The sequence below is a fragment of the Amblyomma maculatum genome, chromosome 4, assembly GCF_055883805.1.
Source record: "Amblyomma maculatum isolate TAMU_Amacu chromosome 4, ASM5588380v1, whole genome shotgun sequence".
NCBI classification, from domain to species: Eukaryota; Metazoa; Arthropoda; class Arachnida; order Ixodida; family Ixodidae; genus Amblyomma; species Amblyomma maculatum.
Window position 1 is genome coordinate 37,920,926 of NC_139347.1, and position 23,742 is coordinate 37,944,667.

General features: G+C 45.1%; 1 protein-coding gene across 1 annotated transcript; it reads right to left on the bottom strand.

Annotated features, from left to right (window-relative positions):
- Positions 1–1,431: 1,431 nt before the first annotated feature.
- LOC146190747 (dehydrodolichyl diphosphate synthase complex subunit NUS1-like) lies at positions 1,432–22,730 on the bottom strand. The gene is made up of 6 exons (XM_084601132.1): positions 22,430–22,730; positions 15,840–16,226; positions 13,139–13,246; positions 8,418–8,603; positions 7,015–7,120; positions 1,432–2,547 (listed from the first exon to the last, which is right to left on the bottom strand). The coding sequence occupies exons 2-6, from the start codon at positions 16,198–16,200 to the stop codon at positions 2,487–2,489; spliced, it is 822 nt and encodes a 273-aa protein (XP_084457258.1). The 5' UTR covers positions 16,201–16,226; positions 22,430–22,730; the 3' UTR covers positions 1,432–2,486.
- Positions 22,731–23,742: the final 1,012 nt, after the last annotated feature.

Below are 23,742 nucleotides of genomic sequence, written 5' to 3' on the forward strand. Positions count from 1 at the left end.
CTACACAGATGGCTCAGTTGATCCAGCCAGTTCCACGGGGTCTGTGGTCATTTTTTTTTTTTTTGTCGATATTTATTGCCTCAGGGCATCAGTAGGTTATGAGATGAAGGATGAATAAATGATTAAATGAATGGAAAAAGGTTGGCTGATTTTATGGTCAATTCTGGTAAAGGTTAAACCTCATATCTGACTTCTACTGGTGCTGAACTAGCTGCTCTACACGCTGCAGTTGAATTCATTTGCCTAGAACATATCCTCATGACTGGACTGTGTTTACAGATTCTAAAGCAGCCCTTCAAGGCCTGCAAGCTGCACTACGCGTTGGGTCACATTACCCACGCTGGAGAGATCTGCCAGCTGTACCATGGCGCAATATCGAAAGGTCACGACATTATTTTTCAATGGCTGCCAGGACACTGTGGTATCAATGGAAACCACCAGGCGGACGAGGCTGCCCGTTCTGCCCAGTCAAAATCCCCATATTAAGGGTTGACGCAGCATGTGTGCTTTGCTCTTTGTATCTGGAGATCACACTTTCAGCGTAGAACACGGGGAGTTTTGCAATCACCGCCTTGGGGCACTAGACCCTGGACTGCGCCTTCGCATTCCCCATAAGATCGCGCGTCGAGAAGCAGCGTTGATGTGCCCTTTATGGCTCAATGTTGCTTTGAGGAAGGAATATGCTTTCAAGATCGGAACGGCCGACAGCCCTGCCTTTGAAAATTGTGGCTGTGAAGAGACAATCAAACATCTCCTATGTGAATGTCCTGCATTTGTGAATTAAAGGCATGAGTTGCGTTGTGTGCTGGACCGCCTCGATCCTGGCCCTTAACGACGGATAAGATCATTAGTCCGTGGCCACTACAGTTGACTGCCTTTAAGGCATACAGGGCACTGTTTATAAGGAGCTATAAACGTTGGCACTGTTTTTATTTAGCAGCCACTGATTGAGTGAAGAACTCTGACTTATGCTTCACGTCCCTTATCTCTTCCGCTCTTTGATCCAATTATCCCTTTTCCCCAGTGTAGGGTAGCCAACCGGAGGCCTTTCTGGTTAACACCCCTGCATTCCCTCCTCCTCCCTCATCTGTCTACATGTTTTGTATGCCTCACGTGATCTAAACTAGTCTGACACGAACGTTAATAGAAATAGGGTTTGGCACCAATTCCATTCCTTGATGCTTTGATAGTTGAAATCGAAACGGGAAAAGCATAATTGAAGAGACTGGTTGAGCAAAAATTTTATACATTTTTGCGCAATCCTCATCGCTGTCTGTTTTCTAATGTGCTGTGCATCTTTCCAAAGCCAGAAAACGGAACTAAAATAGGTGTAGTACCAAGCGTCGATCGAAGGCCGCCAAAAGTATGTCTAAATCCAGCACCGGGCCGCAGTTTCTTGCACAGTGAGCACCGCGGGCCCCAGGAAAGAGAGAGAAACATTTTTTATTTAGCTAAATCAATTTTCAGAAGCTGGGTATTCGGTGTCCCCAGTCCCGGGCTCCTTTAGTGACAGCTGGCTCTCCGTCTAGCTGGATGATCCAGGCTTGCTGGTCCAAAAACGAGAAGTTGGCACTGTGACTGCGGCGTGACGCATTTGAGGACAGTCCTCGTCCACTCGCATGCTAGTGACAAGTCGTGCTGCTACTATACTGAGGAAAACGTAGAATAAAACGAAAAGAATTTGAACCGACTGTGCAAGATTGGACGCATAATTCGGTACATCTTTTGGTGCAGTTAGCAAGAAAACTCTCGGTAGCAATGATAAAATTGTGGATGTACCCACATGCCGGTTTCATAGTATGTGATGCTATATAGTGCACAGTATTACGGCAAATATGGTAACGCGTTGCCATATTACCATTTACATTACTAAGTTATCATATTTATCATTCGGTTGTGATGAAACGCGATAGTACGACGTGGCAGGGAAGAATACATACTTTATGCCTCTTAGGAGAACACACTTCTGTTTTGCCATGAGGGTATTTAAGTGCGGTGTGTGTGGCAATTGGCAGAGATAATTTCAAACCCTCCAGCTGGTATGGCATGTTTTGATGTCACTTTCAAATGTCCGTTTGCCTTCCGCTGGCTCTCCATCAGCGCATTCTCGACCTTATTGACTTTCGCTCGCGCCAACCGAGAGTGAACATTCAAATTTGCTGAGGTCGTCATTATTACTACAAAGTAAAATAATAATACTCGACCGTGGTTTTTTGATTCTTGGCTACGGCTCACATCAACAAAATTGTGGTACGTATTCACGCTCGAACCCTCTTGTAAGGATCACGCCCATGCTTTGTTCGCTCTACATTCCCATACCCTGCAGTTTTCCCGCTCCTGCACGACCGCTGTCTTATTTTGTGTCACAACCGTATATGATGCTTGGGAAATGAACGCTCCAGTTCTTGGCATTTCCACTGCAACTGTCCGTCACTGCTAGAAGTGGCCAAGAATGGTCACTTGCCGAAGCATTTCTCTATTTCGTTTTACTTGTGCAGAGCTTCGATGAACTCGGACAGGAAGACGTTCCTGTGGCTTCCCAGGTTCCTGGCATGGGAGAAAAAGAAAAGAGAGTGTCATTCGAGGAACCACGAGGTTTTTGCGGGAAATGACTTTATAACGAGAACCCTCAGGACATAGCTAGGGCACCCGTATAGCGAAATAGCTCAAAGCTAATATTTACACTACGCCATTGCTAGCAAGAATACGCGGTAATTTGCCTCATTTTATATTTGTGTAAGGACGAGCTGTGCAGGCGTGCGCAGTATGTATGCTTTCTTTAGTTAGATACTTTTATTGCAAAAGCAATACTACTCTAGGTTTTGAGCCTTCTGCGTAGAGTGGCCGGTAGCCACGTCTTGCCCACGTGACGCTGTGACGTCATACCCCACGTGACACTAGGATGAGAGCAGCCTGCTAGGATCCTGGCATTCACGTTGCCACTAAAGGCCACCAAGGCACGTTTTTACGGCTTGGTTAAAGCGGGGCTTTATATGTGGGCTGGAGAAGAAGAAGAAGAGAAGAACGCTCGGTCACCCGCTGTTAATGCTTTCGATCAATATTTGGTTCAGCAGCGTTGAACCCTTGTAATTTGTTTTTTACATTTATATTTGTCGGATTTACCTCAGTGATCCAAGCACGCTGTCGTCTGGAATTGAATCAGTCGCACCTTCATGCTTCTCATACAACACGGCTTCGACTTCTGGCGATATTTATACTATTTTATTTATTTATTTATGAATACTGCAATCCCATGCGGGATTTTAGCAGGGTGGGATACATCCTTATAGACAATAACATAGGCAACAACAACAAGAATACAAAGTTCAATAAGAGGCGGAAACAACAAACAAAGTAAGTCATGGCAAAACAGATGGTTGTAATGATTACACAAAACCGGACAGATTAAGGCGTGAACAAAATAAGTTTACAGATGGCTGTGAAACAGTGTCATTGTCTAATTTATTCCATTCGGTGATAGTCCTGGGAAAGAAAGAATATTTGAAGCAGTTATTGCGAGTGGAATAAGGAGCTATTGTTAGGGCGTGTCTTTGTCTTGTGGCATATCCTGTAGAGAAAGAAATTATATGTGACACGTCAACTTTGTAATCACCCTTTATCAACTGAAATAGAAATTTTAGGCGCAGTGCTCTGTTCCTTTCGGTAAGAGAAGGAAGTTTGGCCTTTGCTAAAAGTGTTGTCATTGAGGTGCGCCCAAAGCTATTGTAAATAAAACGGACTGCCCTCTTCTGCAAATTTTCAATCATATTGGTGTGTTTTTGTGTATAGGGATACCAGATAATAGAGGCGTATTCTATGCTTGGAAGGACAATGGTTTTATAAGCCATTAACCGGACAGCGGGTGTGGATAGTTTTAATGCTCGTCTTAGAAAAAAGAGTTTTTGATTAGCATTACTTTCTACGTATTTAATATGATTTGTCCAGCTAAGATCTTTTGAAATCCAAAGACCGAGGTATTTAAACTGCTCAACTTCAGATAGAAAAATATTCCGGGCTGAATACCTGAAATGAAGAGGGTTCTTTTTATGGGTTATTTTCATAAATACTGTTTTCTCAAAATTAACCTCCATTTGCCATTCTTCACACCATGAAACAGCTCTTTGAAATGATTCATTTAGCTTTAACTGATCATTAGCGCTGTTAATTTCAGAATAAATGACGCAATCGTCGGCGTACAGGTTAATCTTAACATCAATGTTATTTGTAATATCATTGAGAAAAATCAAGAATAAAAGAGGTCCAATAACAGAGCCTTGCGGCACGCCGGAGTCAACTGAAACCTTAGAAGAACTCTGATTCTTAAAAGAAACATATTGTTGTCTGTTCGAAAGATAGCAAGAGATCCAATTAATGAGCTGTGGGTTTGCTAATATTTTATCTAACTTAAATAGTAACTTTTTATGTGAAACTTTGTCAAAAGCTTTTGCAAAGTCCATAAAGATTGCATCGATTTGTTTACCTGAATTTATTGTAGCTGCGAAATCATGTACGGTAATAGCTAACTGTGTGGACGTGGAAAAACCTCTTCTGAAACCATGTTGAGCGCTTGATAGAATGTTGTACTTGTCAAGAAATTCAGAAATATGTTTGTGTATTATATGCTCAAGAAGCTTACATGATGTTGAAGTTAATGAAATGGGGCGGTAATTTGTAATTTGATTTTTCTTACCACTCTTATGGAGAGGCTTTATTTTTGCTGTTCTCCAGTCTCTTGGAACTTGACTGTCACACAAAGACTTAGAGAACAAAGCACATAAATACTTTGAAGTCCAGGGAGCATAACGTTTCAGAAATTCATTGGGAATGCCATCTGGCCCGGGTGATTTTTTAACCTCTAGATTTAAAAGTAGATTGAGTATGCCTTGTTCAGTGATGTTAATGTCATGTATTGGTGGATATGAATTATAGAAGTTTGATAGAATGCCATTGTCTTTAGTGAAAACAGACTTGAAATGGGAATTAAAAGCACTTGCAATTTGACAACCATCTTCACATTCAACACCATTAATTTCAAACACTTCATTCGTTCTACATGTAGGTGTAATCAGCCTCCAGAATCTCTCGGGGGACGATGAAATGAAATTGGGAAGTTTTACACCATAGTATTGATGTTTGTCAAAAGCTACTTGTGCCTTTAGCTGAAAAGAAATTTCAGAAATTTTCTTCAGTAGTGCGGGTAGATCCTTAGCAGTACCTTTCTTATGCTTTAAACGCTTAAGTTGCCTTTTCAGTTGCAAAGTCCCACGAGAAATCCAAGGGTTCCGACTTTTCTTTTTCAAAATTTGAGGAACAAAACGATCAATGCAATGGTTTATGAGGCACTTAAATCTTTCCCACAAAACATGAATATCATCGGTGCTGTTCAAAAAGGACTCAAACTCAAAAGATAGCATATCTATTATTGACACATCATCTGCACGCGAGAAATTGGGCACGGATATTTTCATAGGCTGCTTACGTAGAGAGACATCGGAAAGCGTTAATAACACAGCCTGGTGATCTGAAATACCAGGGAGAACTTCACAGGTGCTGTTTGTTCCAATTGCTCCACTTATGAAGAATATATCGAGTATTGATCTCGAGTTAGTTGTTATTCTCGTAAAATTTTCAACGACTTGAAGTAGATCAAACTCAAACGCTATGTCTATCATCATTTCGCCACATTTATCTCCCCGAACATTTTGTGAGAAGGAAAGCCAGTCTACGTATGGTAGGTTAAAATCTCCGGCCAAAATAATCCGATCACCAGGCTTCACATGTTCAATCATATAGTTTCTAAGACCATCTAGTACTTCAGGGGAAGAGTTAGGTGGCCTATAAATAGCACCTATAATATACCTAATGTTGTCATGATAGGCTTTGCAGAATATTCCCTCGACGTTTTGTATGTCGGGCATTCTTGCCATCGTTAGACAGGCTTTGAAAAGGACACCCACCCCACCCCCTTTGCTACCACGATCTTTTCTATGGATATAGTAACCGCGAGGCACAAATTCGCTATCGTAAACGCTTTTGCTTAACCATGTCTCCGTTAATATAGCAATGTCCGGGTCACAGGCTTCCAAGAGTCCTTCTAATTCTGTGCATTTATTAACAACGCTCCTACAGTTCACGTTCAGGATTTTCAGTACGCGAGTGTCACGCATATTCCGTCAAACTGCCATTTTTCTTTACTTTGACTCGCATGCCCTTTACATCATCCCAGTAATAAAGCACACCATTTACACTGAGCTTGTCGTAAACTAGCTTTACTTTTGCTTTATCGCCCCTTTCTTTTTCTGAGCTCTTCCACAGGTTTTTGCGCTTTTCACGAATTCTAAGCGAGAAATCTTCTGAAATAGACTCATTAGAGCCCTTCAGCTTGTGTGCAGCCGCTAATACCGACATCTTTTCACGATGATCGAGGAATTTCAAAATTACAGGTCGGTCTTGATTTGCATCGTTACATCGTTACATTTACATCAAGAATATAACGAGCTTTGTCGTAGGCGAGCTCTTTTACGGGGTCTAGACCAAGAGAATTGCTCGTCAGCCCGGGCTTGTCCAGCTGGTGCTCGCATCTTGCGCCGACGCGCTGGCGCCAGGTCACACATACACACGCACACAAACACACACGCGCACACGCACATCTGGCAGGCCAATATTGATCGAATATTTTTAGGAGGATCCTCCAAGATGGAGTAGATTTGTAATAAGGAAGTAATTACTCATTGGCATTCATCCAAGCGCAGCCATACGGCTACAAAGGATAGCTATACAGTTTTCTCAGAAACTTCACAGTTAAAGAAAAATTCTTCCTTGACGGGATCGAATCCGGGACCACCGCCTTTCTTTTGTAGCCGTATGGCTGTGTTTGGATAGACATAAATGAGTAATTACTCCCTTATTGCAGGTTGTGCTTTCTTTTTTTTTTTCAAAAGGTTTTGTAAGTTTCAGAGCACGAACGTCGTGCTATAGTGCGAGAGCAGGAGTTCTCTGTCCCCAAGCACTCACATTATCCTATCGCTGCAGTGTATGTGCCAAGGTGGATAGCTAAGGAAAGAGTCCCATCCACTGAAGCGCAGGGACAGCTGTGGCGCAGGCATTCCTCGGTACTCGCCTGCACACAAGAGAAAATGAACGATAGGAATCATAAGAAGAGCAACACATGAAATAAACAAATTCTTCGCTTGTGTTCAACGGTGTATCAAAGAAAAAGACAGGGATTGAACATTATTTCCTGTTCCCGGCAATAACTAAGTGATGCAAATACAAAGCGAAATGTAGAAAAATTGTTAAAAAAAACAAACAAAAACAAAGTCTCCCGACATTCGATTATTCTCGATGAAATGCGAATTTTAGTGATAGCTAGTGACTGTGTGAAATAGCAGTGCTGGTCGGACTTTTAGTATAGCCCTTATTGGAATAAAGCCGGGTGAATAAATCGTCAGCTCCAGCATTATTGATTAATTTGGTCTAACCCACGCCATATGTTAGCCTTCGTGGTACTTGCCCGAATCAGGCGATAGTTCTGGATTTAAATCTGTATAGTATTATTTTTGCAGCTCTATGGGTGTCATGCACGCTGGCTAGTATTTACACCCTAATTAATCATATTATCATGTGACTAAGTGTACTCTATGGGTGTCATGCACGCTGGCTAGTAATTACACCTTAATTAATCATCATGTGACTAAGTGTACTCCATTCCAACTAAGCGTTTCATTTCTTTTTTTGCCTTCTTTCTCTATTTTTTTATCACTAACCTTCACTGGGGTTGAAGACAAACTAGTATACGGACGCAAATTAGTGCAGACGCCACATGTCCTGAATTGCATTCAATTGGGCGTTCTTTTTTGTTTTTTTTTAGCCTTAAACGTCTGCCTAGGAGTGTGCTGCAAACAGTCCCGGGTTAGCCGGGGTTCCCCCACTAATTGGGACGTAGTTGAGGGTACGGTAGAAGTGGTAGTAATTTTTGGTAGTAATCAGTGCAGAAAAAAAAAGTAATGTCAAAGGGAGCCCCTAAAAAAAAAACAAGGGTGGGGGAAGATAAAGACGGCAGGAGAGTGGTGCCGAAGATAAAAGGAGTAAAGAAGATGAGAAGAAGATAAAATTCGGCCATTAAAACTGTACTAGGGTTGCATGGGCGAGTAAAGTTATAAGATGAAATGATAAAGTGCACAGTTCGACAAACGGGCTGACAAAGTTTACTGCGTGAAGAATGAATGAGAGAAACATGCAAGGTGAAATCAGAGCTTGTCGTGATGTCCGATGCCACTTAAATATGCAAATAAATAGTTTATTGCATGTATCTATTGTCTAAGACAGGCTGAGGGACAGCTGCAGGAAACGGCGCGTATTGCGGAAGACTGGAGAGGAAGATGGGTGGAGAGAGGAAAAGAAGGAAGTACACTTGCCCTTCAGGTCTGTGTCGAGTGTCTCCTGGGTGACGTCTTCGTCGTCGGTGGTTCCGCACTTGAAGTTGTCGCAAATATCCCTGAACGCTGCGATGAGGCCGCTTTTTCCGTTTGGCGTCACCACGTAGACGGGCAGCCCCGTGAACTGCTCCGTGGCGTCTTTACTGCGCTCGCACTCGTCTTCTTCTGGGTACGAAACAGCAGAGCATGTTTAGACTGTCACTGTGATTACAGCACATATATGTACTGTACACTGCCTATGCGAAAAAGCTAGCAGGCGTCAAGTTGGCGCCAGATAATGTCAAGTAAGGTCTGTGTAGGCGCAAGCCTGTTCATTGAGTTCCTGGCGTTCCCTGCAGTTCAGTACACACAAAGTAAAAGAGTTCCACCTGCGTCAATTGAATCTAATTACATTAAAATGCCACTAGAGCTCCCACGAACAATAATTAATGAAGCTCTTACCGTTGGGTACGCTGGCTTGCGACAAATCGAGTAAGCCCGCAGACGCACTCACGCCGGCTTGCGAGGTTTTCTGCCGAAGAGTTGGGTGGAGCTTAACACATCACGCGCTCTGTGTCACTGCGGATTTTCTGTGCGGTGAAATATGTTATAGTTTAGAATATGAGCGGTTATTCCCGGAATCACACCGAGTATTAGGCATGAAACTCGCTGTGATCAGATTCCGAAAAAAAAAAAAAAAAAAAAAAAGCTGTGGTTTAGCTTGCGCTTGCGTGGGCTATCTGCATGGCTAAGCTTAGGTTCGGAATGAAAGTAAATGCATGGCTTTTGCACATAATAGTTTACTCTGGTTTCAGCTTTATTTATGCCATAGGGGGCACTTTTGACCACCAGAGTGCGATGAGGCGAAAGCCTCTATCGCGCGGTGGTCCGAAGCCCTCCACTACGGCACCTCTTTATCTCTGTTTTCACTCCCTGCTTTGCGATGACGCGATAGCGTAAGCTACCAGCCAACATATAAAGCCCCGCTTTAACCGAGCGGTATGAACGTGCCAGCGTGGCCTAGGGATAGCGTGAATGCAATGGTTTGGGCAAGCTGATTGATACCACCCTCCCATAGGAGAGGCGCGAGTTGGCAGCTCCCGCCAAACGTAATCTCGGGAAGCCCTACGTCCAATTAGTGCTCGGCCATGTCAGCTGCCAGCTACCGCCTACCACTACTTCTTTCTTTGCTCTTCGGACAGGCATGGACAGGCACGGCGAAATGACGAGGCTGTGGCCAATGTAGCTCTCGCTACAAAAGGTGTCGAGAAAGGGCGAAGGATCTGAAGTGAACTGAAAATTCGTCAGTTTGGGGAGCGTGAAGACGGTGCGAGAACCTGCTGTCGATTCAAGTGCCACTGCCTGGTAAAAATAGCTTTAATATTTATTATTATTTTGTCGCGAAAGCATCATTACGAGCTCGTCGCGTATGCTGTGGCCGCGGCCACGAATGACCTTGAACAGCCGCGCCTATCAACCGCTTAGCCGAGCCCCGCCAGATGGCCCCGCAGCCGCTTCTTCCCGCCAGACATTTTGGCTTGTTTCGTTGCGAAAGCAACACTCCAACAGCCAAACCGAGACCTCGGATGGCAGCAGCTACACCGTGAAGAGACGTAGCTACGGTGTCCTCATAAAAAGAAATTTGTCGCCACCGGGGATCGAACCTGCATCCCTCGGTTCCTCGGATCCCCATTAACCAACCGAGCCACGCGGGACCGTGAACAGCGCATCTTAATTCTCCTTCTATAGCGTAAGGACGATAATGGTGATGATGATGATAGGTTAGTTAGGGGCGCATTTCGCTCACTCGGGCCTCTCCTTTCATGTGAGAGGGTGACATTAGAATCAGCCTGCCATTACATTCGAATTCACGTTACACCTATGCCACGGACAGGAGGAGCTGCCAACTCGGGTCACTCCTTTCATATGGGAGGGTGATATCAGAATCAGTCTGCCAGAACCGTTTGCGTTGTCGTTACCCCTTCGACACGCAGGCACGTCCATAGAGCTTGATTGAAGCGTGACTTTATATGTGGGCTGGTAGCTTACGCTCTCGCGTCATACCCTTGAAGGGTGAGCTTAAGTGTCCCCAATAATGTTGCACCTTACACTGATAGGGCGTGATAGGGGAATAATGTAGCAGGCAAAAGAAGCTTCCGCCTTTGCTTTCGCAATTCAACTAGGGTAAACCAGAGCTAAACCACAGCCAACTTTTTTTTATCTTTGCGAAGAAATCGCCTTGCAACTTGAACTGTTTGTGAAATTTGGCTTACAATATTTGAGGACGTTAACGTAACTTCATAACTTCATATTCTTATAGCGAAACGGAAAACAGTTTGTGGCTTTCTAGTTACAGCTGTGCAATATGCGACGGTAACATTTTTGGGGTCATCTCTGAAGTTTAATGCACTACACTACCGTGCAATGCGCTGTGGGTAAACAGGTTGTCCGTTCTTAGGTGCATAAAGAAACTGCATCGTGAACTCGTATATCAAATAACTCAAGTTTTAGAAACCCTTTCGTCGTGATTGTGGCTATTAGCTTCTGCAGTCTATTCGGTGCGTGCCGCAAGGTCAGTTCCAGCTATAAACTTTCCGCGAGAAGAGAAGCAGCATATTACGGGAAGTGATTTTGAAGACAGTAAAATTTGAGCTCCATATCGCAAACTGACATATGCCAATGAGAACTTCACTGTGATTTTAACGTATCTGAAACTATTAAAGATTCCGTCACTTCTTGCTTTAACAGATGCCACGGTATGTTAGACGCTCTCACTCGAGAATTCATGCGTTATGCAAATTACTATAACAGCTGTGCGTTCTGATTTTGAAATTCTACAGACCATTGCAGGATAACTGGCTTGTGGAATTATGAGCAGCTGTAATCGTATAGAGGCGCGTTCCATTGTTTTTGCCTGTCTCTGTATGGCTATAGAATCCTCTGTGGGGTTCGCAGTTTGGCATTCATTTCTTTTTTTTTTTTTGCCTTGACGAAAGTTGGAGACTTACTGTGGAAGCCTTATATGTCGCCGGAATCATTCATGAGTCGACTCACTCGAGCTCATCCACGGTCACATTCAGATCATGATCAGAGTTGTTCGCAAACCTTGGACTCACGTTCAGACCATCTGGGTCGTTGGTGTGTCCGGACTTGTATTCGGAATCTGCGTCGTGAGTACGGCCTCGGGCTCAGACGACGGCTGTTTTTGTGAGGATGGCGTGCGCCTTTTTATTTATTTTCTTCTAATTTATACTGACAGCGGAGGAGGGTTTTTATTGTCGCGACAAAGCGTGCTTGCGGCGCGGTGGCTTGGCAACACCTCGTGGAGACCGGAAGAGAGAATCGGCGGAGAATCTTCATGCGTGTGCTCCCTAGCATATTTTGTGCATGATGAATGTTGCCACCGATATACAACTTATAGTGGATAGAGCCTAGTCAAAATCTTTCTTACTTTTTGCTAATGCTTGCTGACGACCTAATTTAATTGCGTTTGATGAGAAAGCAAAGATCACAGTAGCAATTCACTCTCATAAAAAACGGCAAACCAAGCCAAAACACACACACACACACACACACACACACACACACACACACACACACACACACACACACACACACACACACACACACACACACACACACACACACACACACACACACATACACATACACGCACACACAGACACATACACCAACTGTCTTCGTCTGTTCCACTTGGGCTAAAGAATTTGCTCAGCTCAGTGAGTCAGATGGCTCTTGAGAGAAATGAGCGAGCCCAAAGCGACTCAGGATATAAGAGTCGAGATGAGTGGCTGAGCTCAGATGAGTCGCGAGTCGTAGCGAGTCGCGAGGGGAGGGTTCCGCCTAAAATAAAAATTTAAGCCGAGCAGTGACGCTGCCCCAGCATCTCCTAGCCGAGCGAGGGCGCTCTATAATAAAAATACGCGCTCAGAAGTAGCAAAGGGAAACTTATTTTAGGAATATATTTATTTATATGAAAACAAAAAAAGGTTAAGTATATCTTTTTGTGAAACTCAGTCAGATGAGGACGTTAGCAAAGTACGTAAGCTAGGGAAAGCCAGGAACGTGTTAAGACGCAATTTCGTGAGCTGAATAAATGCTCCCTATGTCTAATACACCTTTGCAGACCAGGGGGCTTTACATACCCACCGTTTTATCGCTCTCATCATTCGCTTAGGGCAGTTATTTAGTACTTTTTTAAAAAGAACCACTGCAAGTGCACCCATTTGCTAGATAATTACGGGTAAATGGGCTGTTCGGGTTGAGAAAAATGCAAAGATAACCTTACCTGAGCTTTTGGCAACACTCGAATACGTACCAAAAAAAAAAAAAAATAGAACGAATTAACTGTGAGAAATAACAGGCTGAGAAATAATATGGCTTTCACCCCCCCCCCCCCACCCCCACGCACTCAAAATTAAAGAAAAGAAAAACGAATACCGCGTTCATAAACACCAAAAAAGTCAGCCGAATTCTCGAGATTAGGAAAAGCAAAACCTCCAACCCTATCTCTGATAACGTCGCCACGCTAGCATTGAAGGCGGGAATTCCAGATCGCTGCAGCACATGTATACCGTGTGTTGTGACCGCCGACCCCTTGGCGGGACTTGGTAGTATTTCGTTGTCGCACAATATTTGACCAAAGTTCGCGTACCCCTGATCTTCTCCAAAATACAAAGCAGAAACGAAGGGGCCCTGACCTTCAGGCCTTTTCACTACGAACTCGACGGCGCTCTTCTCGATCCTTGCATCCACCAGCGTGTTCTTCGTGATCTCCTTGAGCTTCTCTAGTTCTTGTACCAGGGTCCCTGAAATGTAAATAGAAATGATATTGTCACGTAATGGCGACAAGCTTGGTAGCCACGAACGAAGACACTGCCGTTGCACTTGAATGGAACTACCTGTCGTTGCACTTGAATAAAACTCCCAATAATGAGTTTCATTAAATAATGTGCAACACGGGTTACTGACTTGTGCCAGCAAAAGAAATAACAGAATCCGCGGCTGCCATAACAGCTAACGTGCTCGTGGGTCGTCGAATTAAGAATCCCCGCCACATCCGTCAACGCAAGAAACATCTGGATAAAGCCACAGACTGTGACAACCTGGAACATTGCAGAAACACGCGCGAGTGGCCGGTATCTTCGAGACACATCTCGATAAAGCCACAGACTGTGACTAGCTTAACCTGGAACATTGCAGAAACACACGCGAGTGGCCGGAATCTTCGAGACACATCTGGATAAAGCCACAGACTGTGACTAGCTTAACCTGGAACATTGCAGAAACACACGGGAGTGGCCGGAATCTTCGAGACACATCTGGATAAAGCCACAGACTGTGACTACCTTAACCTGAAACACTGCAGAAACACACGCGAGTGGCCGGAATCTTCTAGGCACATCTGGATAAAGCCACAGATCCTGACTAGCTTAACCTGGAACATTGCAGAAACACACGCGAGTGGCCGGAATCTTCGACACACATCTCTGCGCATCTTGGGCGACAAATAATCTGATAAAGCCGCGTCTTGCGACAACGAACATTAACAAGCCAAGAATACAGAATTCACCCGTGCGTTCGAATCAGAGTGATAAGGCCGCATGCCGGCGGCTACCGAAAAAAGAACAAATAAAGATTTGAATGGTTCGTGGCATAATGGAGATTTCGTTCAAGCCCATATGTCAATGCAGCTTGTGTATACAGCAGAATGCGGCAGCTAAGGAAAGAGCACAGGCTACCTACATGACGATAGTGCAGATTGTGTTCGGTATATAACAAATATTTTCCAATAAAGAGTAGTAGGCTCAAGGAGGTTGCTGGGAAATATCTAGTTTTAGCCAGAAACAAAGAAGCTTGCATTTTCGCATAGAAGCTCCCTACTTTTACCGGTGCTATTTCACAATTCTCGACTGCGGAAACACTTCTTTCGTTTGGAAATTCGCATTTCAGAAAAGAATGTTGCAGCAAAACTAAATATATAACTTGTAGCTTTCACAAAGATTGGCAGAAAGAGCGAACTGAGCATATACGCGCGCTCAGTCTGTTTTGTGGGATAGGTGTTCACAGAGTATTTTCATTTTGATTCGATGCATACGCGGGGAGGAAAAGCACGCAGCGTGTTCTTATATATAGGCTGAGTCGTAAAAGATTGACTGCTGCGCGAAACAGAAGAAAAAGACAGTCCACTACTTTAGCGCTTAGAACGGCTGTTAGAGGCTGCCGTCCTGCCAACGCATAACCCTTTTCGTTTGGGTCTTCAGTCGCTGTGTCGTCGTTGAGCAAGTCAAGGCACGTCGGAAGGAGTTTCGATTACCTACAGACACGGTGCTTACAGATGCACGGGAACAAGTGATGTGTCCGAACTCGAGACCTGCACCGTTCTTGTTGCTTGCCCTTGTGACAACAATATTCATAAAAGAGGATTCATATCCCTCAGGGAGAAATTAAGTGATTCACTCGCTCAAACAAGATAAGAAAAAAAATCACTAGTCTAGGCAGGAAAATAAAAACAACCCGCTCTGAAAGAAACGTAAAAGAAAAAGAAAGAAAGAAAGAAAGGAAGAAAGAAAGAAAAAGAACACACCTCGTGAGTCTGTGCGGACCAATAGTTCAGGCGATGTTGGCTTAACACGCTTGCATGACGTAACTTAGATGGTTCCGTAATATGCCACTAATGATAGATAATACTCGCAAGCTACCAGGTTAGCCTGTAGGCTTTCGACTACGATTCGTGACGTCGGCATTATTTGCCCTCCGTGCACTTTGAAAGTTTGTTTGTTTGTTTGTTTATTCATGAAAACAGGTATTACATAAATAATACAGAAGGAGGTCCCAGAGCTCAAGGCTGTATCTAGCAACAGGTGTTCGTCTCCCACTTTTGTTTTCACCTTTGCCGAGGAGATTCACTCCTTTCTGTGGCACCGCGAATATTGTGGATAATTCCGCGGCACCAGCAGAGTGACGGGTCGAGTTTTCTTCTAAAGTGAGTTTGGCACTACGATGTGGAGTAAACCCAAAGCACTTGGCGAATCGATCATTTTTCACTGAAATTTAGAATGTGGTCTTGAGTCACACAGTAACAGAAAATAGTACTAGCATAACAGTTAGATTTGTTGTCACGCATGAAGGCCTACATTGGCAACACTGACCGCCAAGATGCTCCGATGTCCTTGCCCACAGCACTCAGTGTTTTCTAGATAAACTTGTCCGGGAAACGCATATCCTACTACAGGAGTACACATTAACAGTTACTTGCTTGGCATGCCTTGACAAGAGCGAGCCTTCGCAAAAATTTATCCCATATTAAATAGGTGCATATATATTGTTTGTAGCCACATGACAGCGTTCAGGTGGGTGTTAATAATAGCCTTTTCTGATTAGAAGCAAGTCTGACCACACCGTTGATGTCGTATGCCGAGATGGACTTGGCTCCCGCTGCCAGGCACCAGAGGATGAGCTTGGCCACTGCTTCGAGGTCGACCCTCTCCTCAAGCACGAGCAGCCCCAAGTGTCGGGGCTTGTCGGCTAGGTTCTCGACGCTCTCCCAGATGGCCACCACGGCGGCGTAACCCGTGGCCGAGTTAAGTGCCGCATGCTCGCGCCGGTGGAACCTCTTGCGCATCACGCTCTCCATGGTCACGAGAGCAAGAAAGCAGCACTCCAACACCAGCAGCAGTGCGTAGCCGAAAACATGGGCTACGGCCAGAGCTAGGTTTCGCAAGAGTCGGCGGCCCGTGCTGTGGTCTCCCGCTGTGGCCATGCTTCGTCTGCGTACAGGCCCTTTGCCTGCAACAGAGAAGAAACTCGATTGACGGCAATCAAAGGCAGCAAATGAACTTGTATGGTATAATAAGACAGCATACACATTTACAGGATTGGTTAAAAGCATCAAAACTACAGGGTCTGCTTTCGACCTGTTCAGTGGGGAACTTGAGACCGTTGTCAACGCTTGAAATATCTGGACGCGGTGATGAATAGTTTCATTCCAGATGATTTAGGTAGCTTTATGAGTCCCGTGGGTCCCGTGGCTAAGAAACTTTTGATTAGCTCTGTACACCTGTCTATGAGGCGACAGGAGAACATATATATATTCGCATAGGTGACAGCGGCTGTGGCAGGGAAAGGCGACCACAAATCAGTGGCAAGTTCTTTACCCTGTGGCAGGTGTCATCGAACTGAAGGTGACAGTGCAGACATAATAGAGGGCATTGCACCGTACATACGTAGTTAAACAGCCGAAGAATGAGGAAAGAGTTTGATGTCGAGCACTAGCAGAATGCCGTGTGTTAATTGTTTGCCGCTTTCCGGTGTTTTACAATCTGTCTGCTGCCGCCACTCTTCTCCCCGGCGTCCGTATGAATCTGTGAAACGTCCGTATGAATGGTCAAGCTTATTCACGATCAATGATGCGAAGTGCACTGATTGCTGCATGTGAATACTTGACGGAAAATTTTGTGAGTAATATGAAACTTGTGATCCGCTTGCCGTAACGTACATGAACAACTAGGAAAAAGCTGTTTACGCACAATTTCAACCGAATAATAATCAGAAAACACAGTTACAGGAAAGTGTGTTGTGCTGCGTATTCGGACAAAAATTGCATACTGAGGTGCTCATTGCGAAACTACAACATAAATTTCACTGATAGCCAGTTCCACTGCGATTTCGAACAGCAATTTTCATTTTTTTTTTCTCGGGAAAATATTTTTGAAGATGAGCGGGGTAGCCTTGTACTGTCACTTCGCTATATATATCACAGGGTGAGGGTTCGGACTAGTGGTTATGCTCTATGTACACAGCGCAACAAGGAGAAGAGGGATAGACACTGAGTGCTATGTTGCCACAAACCTTTATTTGGCGCTCACGGAAGTTTTACATGAAAGGGTTGTGGGTTTTAACGTCCCAAAGCGACTCAGGCTATGAAAGACGATGTAGTCGAGGACTCCGTAAATTTCGACCATCTGGGGTTCTTTAACGTGCACTGATATCGCACAGCACACGGGCGCCTTGCTTTCGCCTGCATCGAAAAGCGGCCGCCGAGGGCGGGATTCGATCCTTCGTCCTTGGGAACAGTATCCGAGCGCCGTATAGCCGTTGCGCCACCCCGGCGGGGCTTACATGAAAGATCAAGCGTAGGTGAAGGTGAGGCGTGTGAAGTATGTTGTCTAACCTCACACGCACAGCTTTAATCTTCCGAGCATTTTTATTTTATATAGAACAATAAATGGGGGGGGGGGGGAGAACTTCGCAGCCGTGTCTTCCACACGTCCTTGCTTCGAATCGGATTATCACTGAAATGGACTCTCTACCAACTGCAAAATAGCCACTGTGCTTGTAGCTGCGCAAGGCGGGCTGGGACGAATTCCTGGGTGAGGGACGAAAGTTGATATGCGTACACCTACTTGGATACCAGAAACTGCTCTGTGTTTTACAAAAGGATGTGAGTATATAGCGAGAGCAGTACCGAGAGATGAGAGATACAAAACGATGATATTCCTGCGTGCCCCTAATCGTCGGTGTCTCATTATTAACATTTTGCTGCGGTCGGTGCAGTCAGGTAGACCCCATCACATCTGACAACAAAAACAACAGAAATAATACTATATGGATTTTTAGTTTTTAATGTAGAATGGAAAAGGAAAGAAAACTAAATATTAACAAGTCGAAGTGAAAAAGCACCCTGGTCTTTTTGTTTTTCCTGTACCCATTCGGACCCGTTTGAACCTGTTTGGGCAGAGTCGAACCTGTACAAACCGGAAAACCGAACCCTGACTCTTAACACTTGAACCGGAACCCAAGCACGGAAAAATTCTGGTTCGACACCCTGCTGCGAAGTGCGTCGGCTCAAGCCGAGGACCTTGGTAGCAACAAGAGAAAGAAGAGAAAGATGAGGGACGCGATGGTGTGACTCCGGTCTCTCGGCGATCATAGTCGCTATTGTGGATGCCCCCTCGAGGCACTATATTAAATACCTACACATCAATGCTCTAGTAAAAACAGCACTCGGGAAGCAATGACGCCAGATTCGTTCAAAACGTATGAGCAGCGTCTGAACACAATTAGTACATGGAAAGATCAGTTTGTGCAACGCCGAGGCTGCTTTCTGCAGTGAAGTGACAGCATGGGGCCATCATGACCGGTACTGAAGTGGTTCCTTCCCCCCATCTTCAAAAAAAAAAATTCCTCAACTGAGCCAGAAAATACCTTGATAATTATTGCTGGACAAGATCACAATACAAGGGGTCATTAGATTAAAATGATTTTGCAATTTTTGCGGTGAGTACCAGAATGCAATTATTGACGCATACGTAGTACAATACCCCTTTCTGTAACTTTGGCAATTTTTTTCCCGAACGTTTTCGATTCAAAGTTAGTGTGAACATTTTTTTAAATGGAGTACATGTTACGGCAGTTAGATTACAGGTTTTATATAGCTCATAAATTTTCTGTGGAGTGTTTAAAAGGTTCACAAAGAGCGTGTGCAGCGAAAAAACAAAATAAAAGAAGATCAATTCTGTGCTGACTGTTCCTTGATGCATGAATAAAACGCACAGCCCATATAACGTTGTTAATAAAAAATTAATTAATAGCGAAAAACTTAATAGTATACTTTTGCTAACTTTATGGGCCCCTAGTTTTGGACTAGTTTGGAAAATATAAAGCTTTCTCATATTAAGGAACTTTTTTTTTTTTTTCCAGGAGACAAAAGTGGTCATTTGATCTCAAAAACATTGACCTCATCTCAACCTCATACAAATTTTATGACTTCACTCAACCTCAACCTCATCAGTTGGAGATGCGGACTCCTGATCTGCCATCACCTCACAAACATTGACCTCACCTCAACCTCATATCAAATTTAATGACCTCACTCAACCTCTTCAGTTGAAGATGAGGACTCCTGAGTCGCCCTCACCTCAAGTTTCTAAACGGCATAGGGACCTCCTCAACCTCACTTCAGATTCATATTGCGAGGTTCATGCTGGATACTCGACCTCAAAAGGGAGTAAAAATCATAGTCAGTAAATCAGTTATTCATCAGAATTGTGATTCAATCCATCTGTTGCAAATTATCACCCGACAAAATTGATCGACGGCGCTGTTACAGGCAACAGTTACGGCATTATGATTGTGTATGTATAGTGGGTGTATAGTGTCGCGCGTAAATTGAGACAAGAGTTAAAAAAAAGGGGGGGGAGGGGGGGGAACCATGGCTGGTTCAAACCAAAGGCACAGATTGTTTGACTTAACGTCGCGCTTGCCAGATTATTTTTATTTTGCCGTGCGGAGCGGCGGCGATTTGGTGATGAGGCGAGCGGCCGCCGCTTAGCCGGGAGTCACCATCTTTTACATGCACGGAGAAGTCGACTTACCCACTTACCCCTCTCAATCCAGCCCTGCCTGGCGTATTAACGTGATGCGCTTCCCTAGGGCATTACCTCTGCTTACACGAATGCGATGCGATAGGAACTGGGTGATGCGATACGCCAGCTGTCGCATTCATGTAAACACGGCCGATGTTCTATTTCAAAGCTATATGTCAGAGCACATTCTATAATATTATATAAAAAATGAGAACGGTTCAACGCTGCTGAACTGAATATGGAGTGAAAGCATTAGCTGCAGGTGACCGAGCGTTCTTATTCTTCGCGGTTGTTCAAGGTCATTCGTGACTGCGGCCACGTACTACGCGACGGGCCGAAACCTGGCGTAGTATTGCTTTCGCAATAAAAGACAATCGCAGAAAATTCTGAAGGTTTCAATGCGAATACCGAGAAGTACAACGGCGCCTAGATAGCTTCGCGGAGTCTTAGTGCACTTTGGAAAACAGTGGCATGACTAGCGCTCCCCTGCGTATGAAATGGCAACTCCAGCTTAACCAGGCGCCTCTTCTGAACACCTGAAGCTCGCGAACTGGTCAGCCACTGCCTACCTGCTTTTTCACAATAAGCTATATACACATGAGCAGAGCGAATGACTGGTACGTAGGGAAACGAGAGGCATCAAACGCTGTGAATAATGTACACAGCTGCACGACAGAAAGACATCTGTGGCAGAAAGACAAGACTGGTACGAAACGAGCGCTCTGAGACAGTGCCGCCCGCAAAAATAAAACAGCCATCGAGCCTCCGTCATGCGTCCGCGGTTTCACCAATTTGGTAATCGCCGTGACCAGGGACAGGTGCATACTGACATCTCGAAGCAGCTATCGCTTTTTTTTTCTTTATTGCCGACTTGGACATTCAAAACAAGACGATGAACAATAAAACGTGCCAGCACACTTTCGCGTGACACGGCGGGTTAAAACGTTTTCAGTTTTACCAAACTGTCAAGCACATGAATCCATTGTGGCTGCTCGGGGAGTGTCATGTGCACTCCCCTGAACCGCACAACACTGTGTATGAAATGTTCTCGTACAGGATTGACTTGTATATCTGCATTGTTAAACTGCATTCTGGTTTACCACAAGCTGTGGAGGCCCAGGAGCATTATTGTATCAAAGGGAAACTCCTCTGTATTAGGAAAAGGTAAAAATCGTATGCCATATGCATCTAGAGGTAGCACTTTTTTTAAAGTTCTCTGAAGAACATCCCAGAAAAAAATGGCATCCCAACAGTCCAAAAACGCGTGTTCTATCGTCTCTGGTCTGTTACACAAGAAACAGTTTGTTGACCAAGGGACGAACAGGCCTTTAGCGTGCATCCATGTTTTGACTGACCTCGCGTCGTACACTCTGTGCGGGAGAACCAATTGCCGTGTTTACATGAAGGCGACAGCCCTGTATACATGGACTCGACAGAGTCGGGTCGAGTAAGCCTGTCGAGTAAAAAACCAGTTGTCGGGTTCATGTATACCCAGTCGGGTCGAGTAAAATAGCCGCGGAGCGGGTCGCGTTAACTCGCTTGCAGGGGGTAGGTTAACTCGCTTGACCCGCTTGTCTAAAAGCATGTAGACGCTGTCGAGTCAGCGAGTCGAGTTATGGCGAACTCTGGGATTAAAAAGCAACCGGAGCGGCGATGAGCGTCAGCGAAGTTGAATGCTTTTTAGCCCTCATCAACGATAAAAAATAATAATCGAAGCTCTAGATAGTAAAAGGCAACGGAATCAAATACGAGTAAGAAACTTGCACAATAACTACAAATCTCGACGCTACGCGCCGCTGCGATACTTACTCGCTAGAAAGCGAGTTCTTGTAGACACCAATCGGGTCGAGTAATGGTGACCTCGCTTACTCGACGCTTACCCGACCCGGTGCTGTCGAGTCCATGTATACATGGACTCGACAGCACCGGGTCGGGTAAGCGTCGAGTAAGCATTTCGAAGCGCCTCACGGTAATACGAAGCGACAGCGTTTTCATGTAGCGCATGATGATGTGGCTTTACCCTTTGAATCGGGTGGGCGCAGAAATGTACCTTAGCCGTTATTTGGAAGAAATAGGGGGCGGAGAATGGCGATAGGAGAACTGAGAGGAAGATAGCTCTACCCTGGTGGTAGCGGCAGTAGCGACACCCGGTGTCACATACTGAAAACAACGGCGACGTCAACTTGTAAATTTTGTAAATTTGATTTAATGCTTTTTATTTATTCAGAGTAAAATGAAAGGTGTAATAGGTAATAAAGAACGCGTATCAAGCGGAATTAACTACTTTGTCGCCTTTGTTTATCCAACCCGAAGCTATTTGAATATCCCGCGCTATCTAGCTGTCTCCATGGCGCCCAAACAACGCTTACTCGCTGCTTAACAGCTGTCTTTTTCCGCCAGAATTGTGTGGTGCGGGCATCTTCAGAAGCGGCTTACAACACTTAGGCGTCTAGGAAACAACGCAACTGAAAATATGCAACAGCTTAAGACCTGGCTGGAACATCGCGTTGTTCACCTAAACCTACATGAAACACTGGAGTGTTGAGCTTGCTTACAATAAAAACAAAAGAAACAAATGGGAGCAACTGATTCATCCTTCAACGTGCTTCAAGGTGTTCGCCTCACCTGCGTTGGGTCCAGAGTTCCTGAAGCCCCTGGTTTGTGTGGCACTCAGCCGAGCACGTACCGCTTAGCAGATGCACAGGCCTTCCGACACTACTGACCCTCAGCGCAGCGCGACGGATTTGACCCGCTCCTCGCGCAGCTGTTGGTGTCGCACCCGCCGCTACTTCTCCGCGCGCCCCCTTTCCCGTCGGTCACGAACCACGGCTGCTCTCCCTCGAGACCGGCCGTGCAGGAACATAGCAAAAAGCAAGAAGTTAGCTCCCTTTCTTCAATGTGTTTCGGGGAGAGGCAGGCGTAGTGCTGGCGGTGCGATGCGGTTTTTCTTCCCTGTAGCGCTGGAAAGTCTACCCTGTCTTTTCTTCCTTCCGGTCCCTTTGTATTTCCCCTCGCTATCCCCTCCCTATCCCCTTTCCTTTGCCGCCGGCCGCCGCTCAGGCGCTTCAGATTTTAGGTAGCAGTTGCCGCGGCCGGCAACACTCTTTTCCTCCTTTTTTATTATTTGATAATAAATTGCCCCGCCGGGGTGGTGCAGTGGTAAGACGCCCGACCACTGTGCCGGAGTTCCCGGGTTCGATTCCGGCCACGGCAGCTGCGTTTCGATGGAGGCGAAACGAAGTGGTGTCCGTGTGCTGTGCGATGTCAGCGCACGTTGAAGATCGCCAGGTGGTCGAAATTACTCTGTAGCCCTCCACTACGGCTCCCCTTTATCTCTAGCCACTTTTACTCCCACCTTCATCCCTTCCCTTACGGCGCGGTTCAGGTGTCCAGTGAGCAAGTGTGACACCTTCCTTGCTCAGGTTAAATTGGTTCCCTTCCTGTGAACCAATTTAACCACTACCACTACCAAGCGCCTGCGGTCTGCACGTTCTACCATGGCGTAAAAAGAAGTATACGTAATATTCTGGTTTAGATCATTTGGTTCGCAGATGAAAAGTACAGGACTCAATGAGGAAGGAGAAATGTACCTTAAATCTACAGGGCAGCAGCGCCATCGGAACATTTACACAAATATATCTAAAGCCGCATCAGAAACGCCAAGAGACAAACACATAAAGAGACCATCCACGGCTTGATGTGGTTATTCTTCTTGCGACGACATGTTGCTGTCGGTAACGAGAGAGGAGAGGGAGGAGGGAAGACGCACTATCTCACTAATAAAGAAAAAACAAAAACACCAGAGCTACATCGTAAGGGAACGAATGAAGAAAAGAAGGGAGAAGAGGGTAAGCGAAAATTGGGAGTTTACGCAATAAGGGATCGTCTAGTGCCTATGATTGTGCTAGCAGCGGTCTTTTGAAAACTGGCGTATGAGG

What these genes read in the sequence shown, in the direction of transcription:
- LOC146190747 (XM_084601132.1), bottom strand. Translation starts at nt 16,200, where the DNA reads ATGGCCACAGCGGGAGACCACAGCACGGGCCGCCGACTCTTGCGAAAC. An exon ending in CGTAGTGAAAAGGCCTGAAG is followed by an intron (nt 8,604 to 13,138) that starts GTCAGGGCCCCT and finishes TTTCGTACCCAG; the next exon opens with AAGAAGACGAGTGCGAGCGC. An exon ending in CACTGCAGCGATAGGATAAT is followed by an intron (nt 2,548 to 7,014) that starts GTGAGTGCTTGG and finishes CTCCCATGCCAG; the next exon opens with GAACCTGGGAAGCCACAGGA.